The sequence below is a fragment of the Mastigoproctus giganteus genome, chromosome 4 (genome assembly GCF_048544385.1).
Source record: "Mastigoproctus giganteus isolate SK-2022 chromosome 4, ASM4854438v1, whole genome shotgun sequence".
Classification (NCBI taxonomy): domain Eukaryota; kingdom Metazoa; phylum Arthropoda; class Arachnida; order Uropygi; family Thelyphonidae; genus Mastigoproctus; species Mastigoproctus giganteus.
Genome location: NC_143578.1, coordinates 90,490,083 through 90,504,606, shown reverse-complemented (window position 1 = coordinate 90,504,606; position 14,524 = coordinate 90,490,083). Strand labels below are relative to the sequence as shown.

Here is a 14,524-nt window from a genome sequence, read left to right as displayed (position 1 = left end):
AAAGAGGTTACTCCACAGTTCAGTTAGTGCTATAAATAATTTTTTTAATAATGTTAAGTAGTTTTAATGTAATGTAACTGTATATATAATTTTGATCCTACTTAATAGTGAAGAATTCCTTGAGGCAGGGGTACAGAATATAGCTTTTCAAATATTTTACATAGTTTGTATCCAGAATTCCAGAAAACTATTAAAATGTTTTACCTCTATGCAGAAGAGTGTATTTTCATTCTATAATTTAAAAAAATATTTTAAAGTAAGTCCAAGTAATACAAACTAAAATTAATTGCTGAAAAGCTAATAGAGAATCACAACTGATTGGCTTACAGAAACTGTTCTTATATATTGGCTGGCTAAGAGTAGAAACTGATATCATGTTATTATATACAATATGGGATCAGTTAACAGCTAAAATGTATAAAGTAAAAAAAAAAAAAAAAACTGCCAATATGCAGTGTAACTGATATTTTTGATAATGCAGTTATACATACAGACAGCTATTATTAATTATGGATTCTTCTGCCACCAAGCCTTAAAAAAAGGACTAGAGAAAATTATTCTAGTGAATGGTAACCCAGTAGTACAGCGTTTGGAGTGTATTTTGTGATGTGCAGAACTGTACTGTTTGCTGCTGGGATGTTAAATGAACTTGATGACATGTTAAGTACGGACTTTATAACTTCTATAAAAGGTGAATCTATTCACTTAACTCCATCTGGGGACTCAATATAATATCATCAATATTAGGACTGCCAATTTGTTATTCTTTAACCTCCAGTGCTCAGCAATCTCAAACTTCACATATTCAAATGAATCTATGTGATACAATGGTTCTTTTGCAAAAAAAATAAAAAATAAATAAAAATAACTCACAACCAGATTTTTTACACACTGTAGTGCACAGAAAAAATACAGACACTCTTTTAATAAATACATGGAGGAAATAATTATATGAACCTTGAATGACTATAGATGTATATATCTACAAACAACTATATTGCTCCTCATACCTCTTGAAAAATGAGATTATATAATTAAATTTCATCTTTAATAGAGCAAAAGGGATAAGTTTACTTTTTGAACTTCAGAAGATTAAAGCTAATTATTTTTGAATTCAAAAATTAAGTTTTACACTGTAGCAATATTTAATAGTTGTTTCACTAATATACAAGTAAATTATTTCTAAAACTACTGATTAATATTATGATATTAACTTTAATACTTTTAATAACTTTCAATTCATAGAAATGGAAGATCACATATTTTTCAAATTTTATTAAAAATATACATTATTTTTTCACATATATTTTTAATAAGTTCAAATATTTAATAATGAAACTTTTATTTATATGCTGGCATGATTATCTACCTAAATGCTGATGTGTTAAAGAAAACACTTACCATTCATTGTTATATAAAAGGGGAGGGGTTGGCACAAATCTGATTTTCTCTCTGAGTTTGAAAGTATACATTCTGATATTTAATACAATAGTTCTTTATCTTTATATAAAAGAAAGTAATAAAATTGTGATAAAAATTATAAAAAACAGTAAATTTTTTATATATTATTTGGAAAGGCAGTGCTAAGCAATGTTCATTGCTTAATGGTAGAAAAGAAAAGATTGAACAATGGATACAATTCTGTGGAAATGTCATACATACTGAAACTTGTCATATATATCTATCCCTAACAAAAGTTCTTGAGCAATAGCTTTTCAGAGCTCACCAAAATTATAACATTGACTCAAACTCTATAATTAATATTCCATATATTTTGCATACATACATATATATATATGGAATATATATAGAGAAAGAGAAGGAAAGAACCTATATATACAAGAAATAAAATGCAGAACCCCATTAAGAAGTTTATACTGTTCATACATTTATGTATGATCAGAGACAGTACATTCATAGCTTTATACTTTTAAACTACTGCTTGAATTTATGAACTAGCATAAATACAGTTCTGCATATTTTTCATGACATATACATAAAATTCAAGATATATAAATATATAAAATTTATAGATAAGTACAGCTATAAAACAGCAATATATATCAAATACACCTAATAATGTTTCATTAGTACAAATAGAAATAAATATTCAAAGTAAAAGTATCTAAAACTTTTTTCTGATTTCACTGTAGAATGTTTCTTATTTCAAATATACAAATTTTTCTTCAATTTTCAGCTTCTTTGATTTCTGTGAAACAATGCATGTGAAACTATAATTAGACAATGGCTATCAATTCTAGTTAAATGCCCAACCCACAAAATCACAGTGTGGATTGTCAATAAAACAGTCAGTCAGAGCCTATACAGAGTGTCTTCAACTGCTTTTCTACATACAGCACAAATAATTTGCTATGAAAGATGATAGTACAAATTAGCACAAGTACACAAAAGGGTGATGAGAAAAGTGTTATAGTAGATGAGAAGTCTAAATTTGGGATCCACATCTCCTTGATTATACCAATAAATCTATAAGCAAAAACAAAAAAGCATTCAAAATGACATATTTATATGTATAACTGTAAAAAAACAAACTGAAATATTTAATTTGCTATTTTCAAGACTGAATGAAGATTAATAATAAATCTTATCAGAAATATTTCAAAATTAATAAACAAGATGAAATAAAAACTAAACCTAATTTACAAGAATGGCATCTAAAAGTTAAGCAATAGAAACAAATCTTAACAGATAAGAAGCAAAGCACAAAACAGAAAATGATGAAAATAAGGAGTTATGTTCTCCTCACATCCGTACCTACATCACAACACTTGTGCTAGGAATCAAGATATTATTAATGATTTCCCCTCATCTACCTAAAGGTAGCCATTAGTGATATGGTCTTCCACAAGTATGGCTATCAAGTATAGTGGTTTCATCATTTTTCACTTGTTAGGAGAGATGTGAGTTTGAATACACTAGAATTCCTAAAAGCCTCTTCAATTAGAACTGAAATTCATTAATCTCAAGAGAGTGAGTAAGGTACCTCTGAGTAATTCTGGGTTTTTTAGCCCTTGAGAAGACTTCCACAAACACAATACAGATAGGTCCCGTTTTACGATGGTCCATTTTACGACTTTTCACATTAACGACTGTTTCAAAATATTACCTGAAAATTGAAAATAACAAAAAAATCACAACTCAGTAACACGTTGCAGCAACACCTGCAAGTCCAAACACGCACTAGGTGTTTCTTTTGTTTTTCGTGGTGAATTGTGGGTGGAATGATAGCTACACCAAGAGTTGTTTACATTCAGTGTGCCATGTTCGTTTCGTTGTGAATTTTCCCTCAATTGTTAACAGGTTACACAGTGTTATTTCTCACTTTTTGTGTAACCATGAGCTCTAATTTTAATATTTTTTGTGTAACCATGAGCTCTAAGCGTAGGGCAGTTTCTGTGCCCCCCCCTGGGGGGGGGGAAACAAAGTGTAAAACACTAACAATTAAGGAGAAAATGAATGTGAACATCACATGGAGCCTCTTGAGCATCGGTCGGATGTGTGTAAAGGCATTGAGTTTAGCACCTTCTACTGTATCAACGATTATGAACAACGTTGATAAAATAAACCACACACACACACGAATAACAAGTGTGTCATCCTCCAGAACAACTTATTCATGCAGTGAGACAACAGAAAAAAAAATGGAGAAATTGTTAGTGTTGTGGGTTGATGATATGAACCAAAATAACATTCCTGTTACACAGGTGATAATTCTGGACAAGGCAAAGTCGTTATTTGACGAAATATGTGAGGAGTCTGGCAGCACTGAAACATTTACGGCCAGCAAAGGGTGGTTTCATCAGTTTAAAAACTGTTGTAAAATTCACAATGTGAAAGTGTCTGGTGAGGCTTCTAGTGCTGACATTGCAGTGGTGGAAGAGTATCCTTCCGAATTTAAACGCTTAATAGACTAAGACAACTACCACCCTGATTTAGTTTTTAATGTGGACGAAATGGGTAGTGGAGTCATCACTTGAGTAAATATGTACTCAAGTGATGACTCCACAGGACCAAAGTAAAATTTTATTTTATTAATTATTTTATACATAAGTATAAATAAACCATATGAATTAAATGTTTAAAATATTTAATTATTTATAAAGAACAGAAATATTAGTACATACTTGGAAAAATTTTGGGAATTTTGGAACCTATCTCATTCAATTACATTATAATTTGGTCTTGTTTTACGACTTTTCATTTTATGACCCTGTTTTGCTGGAACCTAACCATGTCGTAAAGCGGGTCCTACCTGTACATACTTGCAATACAGCCTTAAAATGCACTATATAAATAATAAAAACAATACTCATTTTTGATGTGAAAGTACAGGTTGGGAGTAAGGATTGCAATGTCTTCCTAGAATTAAAATTCTAGTGAAATTCATCTAAATTTTAATTCTGTTATGCACCCATAGATACTTTACTTTCATTTTCATCCATTGAATAAGTCTTTTTGAGCAGCTTAGCCTATGAATTAAAAATGAAGTCAAGATTATCATATCTGCTAAAAGATGAACATAAGTGGACCTCATCACACTACTCTGCTATTTAATTCATGCTCTCAGGGTTCTACATCCCATGAACGTGTTTACACAATCACTAATGAATATCTGCCCTGACCATTACGAACCAGTCAGCAGGCTGAACCTTGATTCAACTGGAAAGAGCATAATGAATCCTATTAGAATGATTCTGGCATTGTTAGCTCCAGTTTAAGAAAGGCCTTTTGTGCTATTTAATTCATGCTCTCAGGAATCTACATCCCATGAACATGTTTACACAATCACTAATGGATATCTGCCCTGGCCATTTGAAATTACTATTTTCTCCAAATGAAGGTCCATTAAGACCCGGTCAGCAAGCTGAATCTTGATTCCAACTGGAAAGAGCATAATGAATCCTATTAGAATGATTCTGGCATTATTAGCTCCAGTTTAAGAGGGAATTTTTTTTCCTGGGGTTCAAGAAAGGCAAATGAAGACTTGCAATGAAAGGCAAATGTATTAAGACCCCTCTATGGAACCTTCCTGTGAAATGTCTGCTTTTAAAGAATTCTTTCTAGAGTGTCAGAAAGATCCATTCTCTTCAAGCTGATATACAAAGTCTTTATGGAATTGTGTAAAATGTATCACAAACTTAAATTCTCAATTATGAGAATATAAGTTTGTGTCACAATTCTGTTTGCTGTAATGCAGTTACCACAGTGATATTACCACAGTGATAAATATTTAGCCGTCTTGCCACTTCTAGTTAGGCTTGGCATTCCCTTTCTTATTACCCTCCTCACACATACACACACTTCAGAGTAATTTAACTAGAATTACTTTCGTTTTCTTAATGCAACTGCTGAAAAAGCAATGTTTCCAAAGCAAGCAAGAATACCACAAGTATTCAAGACTTGCATATAGGGTGGCCATAAGTCTGGAATACTTGAATAAACTGTTGTAAAATACGTTCAATATGTGCATCATTCACAGAGACACAACAATTAAAACATTTATTTCTGGTCCAGGACAAGTGAATTGTTGGAGATGTAATCTCACTGTATATAGTAATAATTCATTCTCTAAGATGCTTTGAAATGTCTATTTTAACAGTGAACACCTTGGTTTTTAGATGGACTCACAGGAAAAAATTCAGAAGAAAAGGTGAGGAGATCATGGTGGCCATTCCACTGGCCTCCATCTTCCAATTCAACAGCAAGAGAAATACTTATTCAATAAGTAAAGAACCAACAGAGATCAGGCATAGGATACGTGTATAAGTTCTTGCAACCCCCAACCAACATTATAATAATGATTATTGCTAAAAAAAAGTGCAGATAAAAAAAGAGTTGAAATTATGACATGTCTAAAATTTATTAAAATAAACCGTTTAAAAGCATTAAAGCTGTACCAAAATAAAACTGGGAAAAAAAAAAAAAAAAAAAATTTGGATAATAGCTTTTGGGTTCCACCTTTCTCAACTAACAGAAACATTGGCTAAGGTGGAAGCTATATACATCAGTAGCAGGGAGATGATGCAAACACTAATAAATTAATAAACAATAAATATTAATAAAATAAACCTCATGGTGCACTCCTTATAATGATATAAGGGGCATGCTATAAGGAAGGTTGCACTCCTTATAGCACACAGGAAGGAGACGGGGAAAAATGTGCATAGGAAGGGTATTTATTCTCTGGATAAGGAAGAAATGGAGAGGGCACAATTGGTTTGTAATCAAGGGTTAATGGTTAGACAGGAAGTTAAATAAACTGGTTAAAAGTGCTAAAATTATACCAAAATGAAACTGATAAAAACAACATACCTAGTAGATTTCTTCTTCTATATGAAGCCTTTCTCTACTACTATTTAATTGGGGGTTATACAGTCCAATGATTCCAAGATTTAGGGCAATCTGGTGACACAGATTATATTGCAATCCCTACATGTCTGCATTTTTTTACAGGTAGTTGAATTGTGTGGATGTAATTGAAGACATTTTTATGGACTCACAAGTGAGAGGGAATAATTATATAGAACATATCAACAAAATTAGGTTGAAAGTTTATCTAACAGTAAGGAGGTATTAGACAAATACTTGAAAGAAAATGATGAAAGGGATGGTGACACTGAATACACTCACTCACTCTCCATAAGCTTACTTCTTGCATAATTCTGTCAATATCACATTTTTGCAACTAGTCTGCTAACATAGCAGAAGTGCTGTATCAGTACAGTAGTAACAAACTCAGAAAACAGAATAAGGAAAGCTAAAAGCATCCCATCAGCAAACAAGTGATATGAAGTACATTAAAGTCATAACACTATTACTACAACAATGGACAATAAAAAAAAATGAGAATGACATGAGAAGGGATAAATTGCTCTTTACTGAATGACAAGGTATACTAGAATGTGAGGTAAAATGGAAGGTAAAGAACATTCTGAATACAATAACTTCCTAAATAATGTCCATAGTAAAATAAAATGGAGTGAGAAATTAAAGATGGTAGGTTTGGTAATGTATGTATTTCCATTATATTTCAGGAACAGTCAATATTTTTTCCTATAAAGGAAATTTTATTATATAAATAATAGAATTTTTCTATTTGCTGATAAATAGAAGTGAATACTAAATAACTAAATTAACTTTCCCTGATTAATAATTAATCATTGAAAATAAAACTTCCTGGACAACTCTTGGCTCTTCACTGACATTGTAAATCACACTAAGTTGGAGCCTTTCAGCATGATCCAGCTCCAGTAATCCAGCACCCACCATCTTCCATCATAAGGACCAGAAGAGCATAACACCACTGCACACCCAGTCTGGGTTTCCAGACACTCTCTCATGTCTGAATTCATTTTAAATAACAAATTTCTGTTGACACAGCCAAGGCCAGAGAGTTTATATATTCATTGTGATTGTATACATATGGAATTTTGGGTGACCAGAATTTTCTGGCAAATTTACAATGGGCTGCAAAATTGTTGGAAAGAATACAGGGTCAAACCTGCCAACTCTCTATTTGTGGCTGTGCACACTAACAACAACTAGCCTAAACAGACAGACAACTTCTACCTAACAAGATTCTCTCAATCTCTTCCCCCCCCCAAGTAAAAGCCTTAAACTTCATTTCTTCAACCAAGAACCATTCCATCCTTAACTTCCTAACCCAGCTCCACCCTGGACTCAAAACAGGAAAACTACCTGTTCACACCAGAATTCTTAAGGGAATTCAACCTGCATTTCCAGACCTGACATGGGCAACTTTGAAGTACCTTTGTAGCATCTTGGTGCTACAAAGGTACTTCAAATAAAAAATTTTCAGACCTTCTTTAGGATCATCAAGACTTACCAATTGATTCCTATCAAACAAAATAAATCTTTGGAAATGAGAACTAGAAAATGCTAACTCCGAAGAAAAAAAGTTAGTATTTTCTCATTCAAAACTGATAAAAATAACTATTCTTCCAATCAAACCCAACTAACTACATAAGGAAGGATTCTTGGTCTATCCCACAATTAACAATAAATTTCAGGAGAAACTATAGCCAAATGGTTTGCCAGATGCTCTTTCCAAATTATTCTGAAGAGACCCAGGCTCTAAAGAATTCCAAATGCTTCAAGGAAATATAAGCACATCTTTCCACACAGGTGATAGTTTTGCAGCATAGCAAATTTGTCTACTTTGGTAGGTTGCTACGTATAAAAATGATGCAATTGCACTAACCCATACATTAGTCATACTGCCACATAGCTCAAGGCTCTTGCCTAAAAATGCTTTTATTAGTCTTAACTATTGCACAAAGCCATCAGGCATCTCTCATATTGTGAAAATTACCACTGCTCTAGTGTATGAAGTTGTTCCACTTTTTATACTACAAGCTATGCAGCATAGTCCATTACAAATGGGATGGTCATAATTCTTTGATTACTGAGTATAAATATTAAATATTCAATTTGTAGCTGTAATAATTATATAAAAAAATCTTTTGTAACTGAAATAATTGCATGAACCAGTTTCCCTACCAAAATTTAAATACTTTCAAGGCTTCCAATAGAGGCTTTTGATTGAAATTTGATATTCTAGTCAGTAATATACAAAATGCAAAAACAGTAGTTATTGAAAAACAACAAAATGGAAAACTCAAACTACTTCCAATAGAAAGCAAAGGGAGTTACTTGTAAGGACAACCTCATACAAAAGAGCACATAAGTTCTTTCATCTTGAAACTTGCATAGACCATAGTACATTAAAATACCAAGTTTGAGACCTGCTAATAAGCAAAGAAACACCAGATAAACTGGGCTACGATCAGATTATTAATTACCAGCACATGAACACAAATGCCACTCTTCATATGGCTGTTGCACTGCTTTTTTGTTTCCTCATCGGTGAAGAGCAAGGTGAGACTAAAAGATCTGAATTAAACTGTATCATGTTGGACGTACAGATTGAACAAGATATGTGATTCGTTATTGTGTCAGACGGGGTTTAGCATTAGTAGAGGCATTTGATGCAAGAAAGCAAGCTTATGCAGCATCAGCCAAAAAAAAAAAATAAAATAAAGTAAAATAAATAAAAATAACCACTTCCACTTCACCCCTCTGTTCGTTCGAAATACCTGTCCAGCTGAGCCTTAAACTTATTTAGGCTATCAACTTCCACGACAAGGGATGGAAGTCTGTTCCACCTACCAACTACCCGCTGGCTAAAGGAAAATTTCTGCACATCTATCCTAAATCTGTCTTTCATCAATTTGAATTTATGCCCTCTCAGGTGATTATTCTGAGCAAGAGGAAGAATCCCATCAGCATTGAGCATGCTCAAACCATTCAAGGCTTTGTACACCTCTATCAGATCACCTCGCTGGTGCCTAGTCTCCAGACACTGTAATTCGCAAAACTTAAGCCTTTCTTCGTAAGAGCACCCCTTTGTTCCATTCACTAATCTTGTTGCCCTTTTCTGTACTCGTTCCAGCAGCTCTACATCCTTCTTGAAATGAGGCCTCCAGGCCTGTATACAGTACTCTAGGTGTGGCTTGACCATTGCCTTATACAAGGGAATAATCACCTCCTTATCCCTGCTAGAAAAATTCCTATATATCATTGACAATACACCATGAGCTACTCTTGCAGCCCATCTGCACTGCTCAGAGAACTTCATATCTGCCTGCACGACCACCCCCAGGTCCCTTTCATTCTCTACCACAGAGTTGAAACGTTGCTCTGGGGTTGCTGTTTCCCATATGTAGTACTTTACATTTGTCAATGTTAAACTTCATTTGCCACCTCTCAGCCCATCTGCTCAACCTTTCCAGATCCTGTTGCAGCAGCATAGTGTCAGTAGTGTCCTTGACAACCCTGCCAACCTTCGTATCGTCTGCAAACTTGGACATTAAGCTTGATATACCATCATCAATATCATTTATAAATACAGAGAACAATAAAGGACCCAATACTGAACCCTGAGGGACTCCACTAATAACATTAGTCCACGATGAGCAGTGTCCATTGATTACCACTCTCTGTCTTCTCCCCCTCAACCACCCCTTTATCCATAGCAGCAATTTGCCTCCAATGCCACACTGCTCCAATTTGTGCAGCAGTCTTCCATGTGCAGCAGTATCAAAAGCCTTTCTAAGATCCAAGTATATAATATCAAAGTTATTCCCTGCATCCAGTTCTTTTGTGACTGCATCATAGTATCCAATCAAATTCGTCAGGCAAGACTTCCCCTTAACAAAACCATGCTGTGTCCGAGCTATAACTGAAGTCTTGTCTAGATGATCCTGCAGTGCTTCTTTAACCAGTGCCTCCATTAATTTTCCGGGAACAGAAGTTAAACTCACAGGTCTATAATTACTTGTGTCAGCCTTTGATCCTCCCTTGTGAATTGGGGTCACATTTGCACATCTCCAGTTCATGGGTACCTCCCCTGAGTCCAAGGAAGCTCTCATAATTATGGCTAAGGGTTTGCTTACTTCCTTTGCTGCCTCCTTTAACATAACTGGATAGATCCCATCCACCCCAGGTGCCTTTCTTGTGTTTATCTTCAACAATTTCTCCTCCACTTTACTCTCAGTTATTACAAGATTCTCTAGCTTACTGTTAGAGTTGAATACACCTCTGGCATTCCCCTCGCTGAATAACTCCTCATGTGTGAATGTCCATGCAAAATATTCATTTAGTTTGTTAGCCACCCGAGCAGGGTCATCAACAGTCGACCCATCGACATCAAGTGGACCAATCTGATTCATCCCCTTCCTTCTAGAGTTTACATAAGTAAAGAACTCTTTGCTGTTTTTCTTCGCATCCCTTGCCAAGGATCTCTCGTAATCTGCCTTCGCCTACCTAACCTCCTTTGTAACTTGGTTACAGATCAACTTGTATCTATCATAGGCTTCTGTGTCACGTGTTAATTTGTATGTATCCCATGCATTTTTCTTCTCTGCCATATGCCTCATTAGTTCATCTGACATCCATTTAGGCCTAAACCTTGAACAATATTTCTTAGTTGGTATGTAAAGCCTAGTAGCTTGCAAGATAAGTTCTTTGAATGCTTCCCATTTTGAATTTGCTGTTGGTAACATCATCAGTTGATCCCACTGTATAGAATTTAAATACTGTCTCAGTCCATCGTAGTCGCCTTTACGAAAGCAATACCCCTTCCCTTTACCCCTAATGGTAGTTACCTCTTTGAGTAACTCCCACTTCAGAACACTGTGATCACTGCCACCTAGTGGTTCATTTATCTGCAGATTCTTAATGCATGAAGAATCACTACTGATAATCAAATCAAGAGTATTACTCCCTCTAGTTGCCTCCCGAACATGCTGATGTAGAAAACAATCATCCAATAAATCCACAAAAGCCTTGCTAGTGTGTGATTGCATTGGATTGCATTGGAAACAGTTAGCGATGAATGAAGCATATGCTATTGAGTGCCTTGGCAGGATGGCCATATTTAAATGGCACAAGCGATTCAGTGAAGGCCACAAGTCTGTTGCAGATGACCTGATACCGGGTCAGCCTTCCTCCTCAACAACTCCTGAGAAAATCGCAAATACCCTGGATCTTGGATGAAGACAGGCAAATTATACTTTGTGAATTAGCTGTTAGAATGTCCATTTCATATAGTGCTCACAATATTGTGAAAGATAAGATCACCTGAAAATGTCACGAATCTGTGCCTGCTGGATTCAATGCAATTTGTCTCCAGAACAAAAACAGTAAAAAGTGCACTTGTGCAAAGAAATGACTGATCATTCTGAAACACAGGGTCAAAACTTCTTAAAATGAATAGTGACATGATGAAACTTGGATTTTTCACTATGATCCAGAGACAAAACAACAGTCGGGAGAGTGGAAGCATTCCGATTCACAAGACCTAAGAAATTTTGAGCTTATCATTCAGCTGACAAACAAATGATTCTTGTGTTTTTTGACACAAAAGGCATTCTTGTTACACATTTTGTGCCTTGGAACAACTATGAATAAGGAAGCATACTCTGAGGTTCTTAGAGTCAAACTTTTCCAAGCAATTCATGAAAAATGTCAAGAACTTTCCGGTGTGAAGTGGTTTCTCCATCAAGGCAATGCCAGGCCCCATATGGCTAATACTGTGCAGCCAGTGATCACTGCCATAGGTGGCGAGGTGCGGCCACATTCCCCTTATTTACCGGACTCAGTCCCATGTGATTTCTTCGTTTCCACTTCTGAAGAAAGCTCTGAAAGCCAAGTGTTTCATGCCCGACAATGCTCGCAGAGCCACAATGGAAGCGCTTAGCACTCTTTCGAAAAATGACTTGCAAAAAATATTTAAAGCATGGGTACGATGGTGGCGAAAGTGTGTAAAGGTCAAGGGGAAAGTATTTCAAGAATGAGAAATCCACAGCAGATTCAGATGATAACAATTAAGATAATATCTTGCACCAGTCTGTGAATTAAATGATCACCTTTCATATTTTTTTTTTTTTTTTTTTTTAGTTATCACAAAATCATTAAGTGCTCAGTTAGAATTTTGTGTACTTCTCTTATCCCAATCCCTAAAAACTTAGCATAGGCACATGATGCAAGAAAGCAAGCTTATATTGCATCAGCCAAAAAAAAAAAAAAAAAAACCCCTTCTCATTTCACCCATTCACTCACTCCAAATGTTTGTCTAGTTTTGCCTTGAATCTATTTAAGCTATCAACTTCTACAACAACAGATGGAAGTTTGTTCCAGCAATCAACCACCTGCTGGCTAAAGGCAAACTTCCGCACGTCTATCCTATGACTGTCTTTCCTCAATTTGAATTTATGCTCTCTCAAGCGATTATTCTGATCAAGAGGAAAAATCCCATCAGCAATGAGCATGCTCAAACTATTCAAGGCATTATACACCTCAATCAGATCACCTCGTAGTAGCCTAGTCTGCAGACAATGTAATTTGCAAAACTTAAGACTTTCTTCATAAGAGCATCCCTTTGTTCCATTTACTAATCTTGTTGCCCTTCTCTGTACTTGTTCCAAAAGACATCCTTCTTAAAATGAGGCCTCCAGACCTGTATACAGTACTCGAGGAGTGGTCTGATCATTGCCTTATACAAGGGGATAATCACCTCCTTATCGTTGCTAGAAAAATTCCTGTATATGATTGACAAAACACCATCAGCTACTCATCAGCCTTTCTCATCAGCTGCACTGCTCAGAAAATTTCACATCTGTCTGCACAATTACCCCCAAGTCCTTTTCATTCTCTACCACTGTCAGTGTAGTAACACACAGTTGATACATTACTCTGGGGTTACTGCTTCCCATATACAGTATTTTGCATTTGTCAATGGTAAACTTCAGTTGTCACCTCTCAGCCTACCTGCTCAAATTTTCTAGATCCTGTAGCAGCAGCGTATTAACATTAGTGTCTTCAACAAACCTGTCGAACTTTGTATCATCTACAAACTTGGACATTAAGCCTGATATACCATCATCAATATCATTAATAAATACAGAAAACAACAACAGACCCAACAGTGAACCCTGGGGAACTCCACTAATAACATTAGTCCATGAAAAGCAGTGTCCATTGATTACCACTCTCTGCCTTCTCCCACTCAAGCATCTCTTTATCCATAGCTGCAATTTGCCTCCAATGCCACACTGCTCCAATATGTGCAGCAGCCTTCCATGTGCAACAGTATCAAAAGACTTTCTAAGATCTAAATATATGATATCAAAATTATTCTTTGCATCCAGTTCCCTTGTGACCACATCATAATAGCCATTCAAATTGGTCAGACAAGACTACCCCATAACAAACCCATGCTGTGTCCGAGCTATAACTGAAGACTTGTCCAGATGATCTACAATGCTTCTTTAACCAGTGCCTCCATTAATTTCTGTGAAACAGAAGTTAAACTCACAGGTCTGTAATTACTTGTTTTGCCCTTTGACCCTCCTTTGTGGTTTGAGGTCACATTTGCACATCTCCAGTCCATGGGTACCTCCCCTGAGTCCAAGGAAGCTCTCATAATTATGGCTAATGGTTTGCTTACCTCCTTTGCTGCCTCCTTTAATATAACTGGATAGATTCCATCCATCCCAGGTGCTTTTCTTATGTTTATCTTCAACAATTTCTCCTCCACTTTACTCTCAGTTATTACAAGGTCATCTAGATTACTGACAGAGTTTAATACACCTCTGGCATTCCAGAGGTGTGAATGTAGATACATCATCAACAGTTGAACCATTGATATCAAGGGGACCAATCTGATTCATCCCCTTCCTTCTAGAGTTTATATAAGTAAAGAACTCTCTGATGTTTTTCTTTGCATCCTTTGCCAAAGATTTCTCGTAATTTGCCTTTGCCTGCCTAACCTCCTTTTTGACTTGGTTGCAGACCAGCTTATATCTATCATAGGCATCCATGTCACCTGTTAATTTATATGTATCCCATGCATTTTTCTTCTGTCACATGTCTAATTAGTTCATTTGACATCCATTAAGGCCTAAATCTTGAACAATATTTC

The 14,524-nt window shown here is 35.5% G+C and overlaps 1 protein-coding gene across 3 annotated transcripts in view; it reads right to left on the bottom strand.

The window, feature by feature from the left end:
- Nucleotides 1–2,219: 2,219 nt before the first annotated feature.
- LOC150086898 (transmembrane protein 243-like) overlaps nt 2,220–14,524 on the bottom strand; it is an 86,805-nt gene continuing 74,500 nt past the window's right edge. The window contains exon 5 of one of the 3 annotated variants that reach the window (XM_090371668.1): nt 2,220–2,487. In XM_090371668.1, the coding sequence (XP_090227794.1) occupies nt 2,371–2,487 (117 nt within the window). In that variant the 3' untranslated portion in view covers nt 2,220–2,370. Of the gene's footprint in view, nt 2,488–6,997; nt 7,075–14,524 lie in introns of those variants that run through there. The other 2 variants (XM_090371669.1, XM_090371670.1) reach the window with 2 other exon arrangements.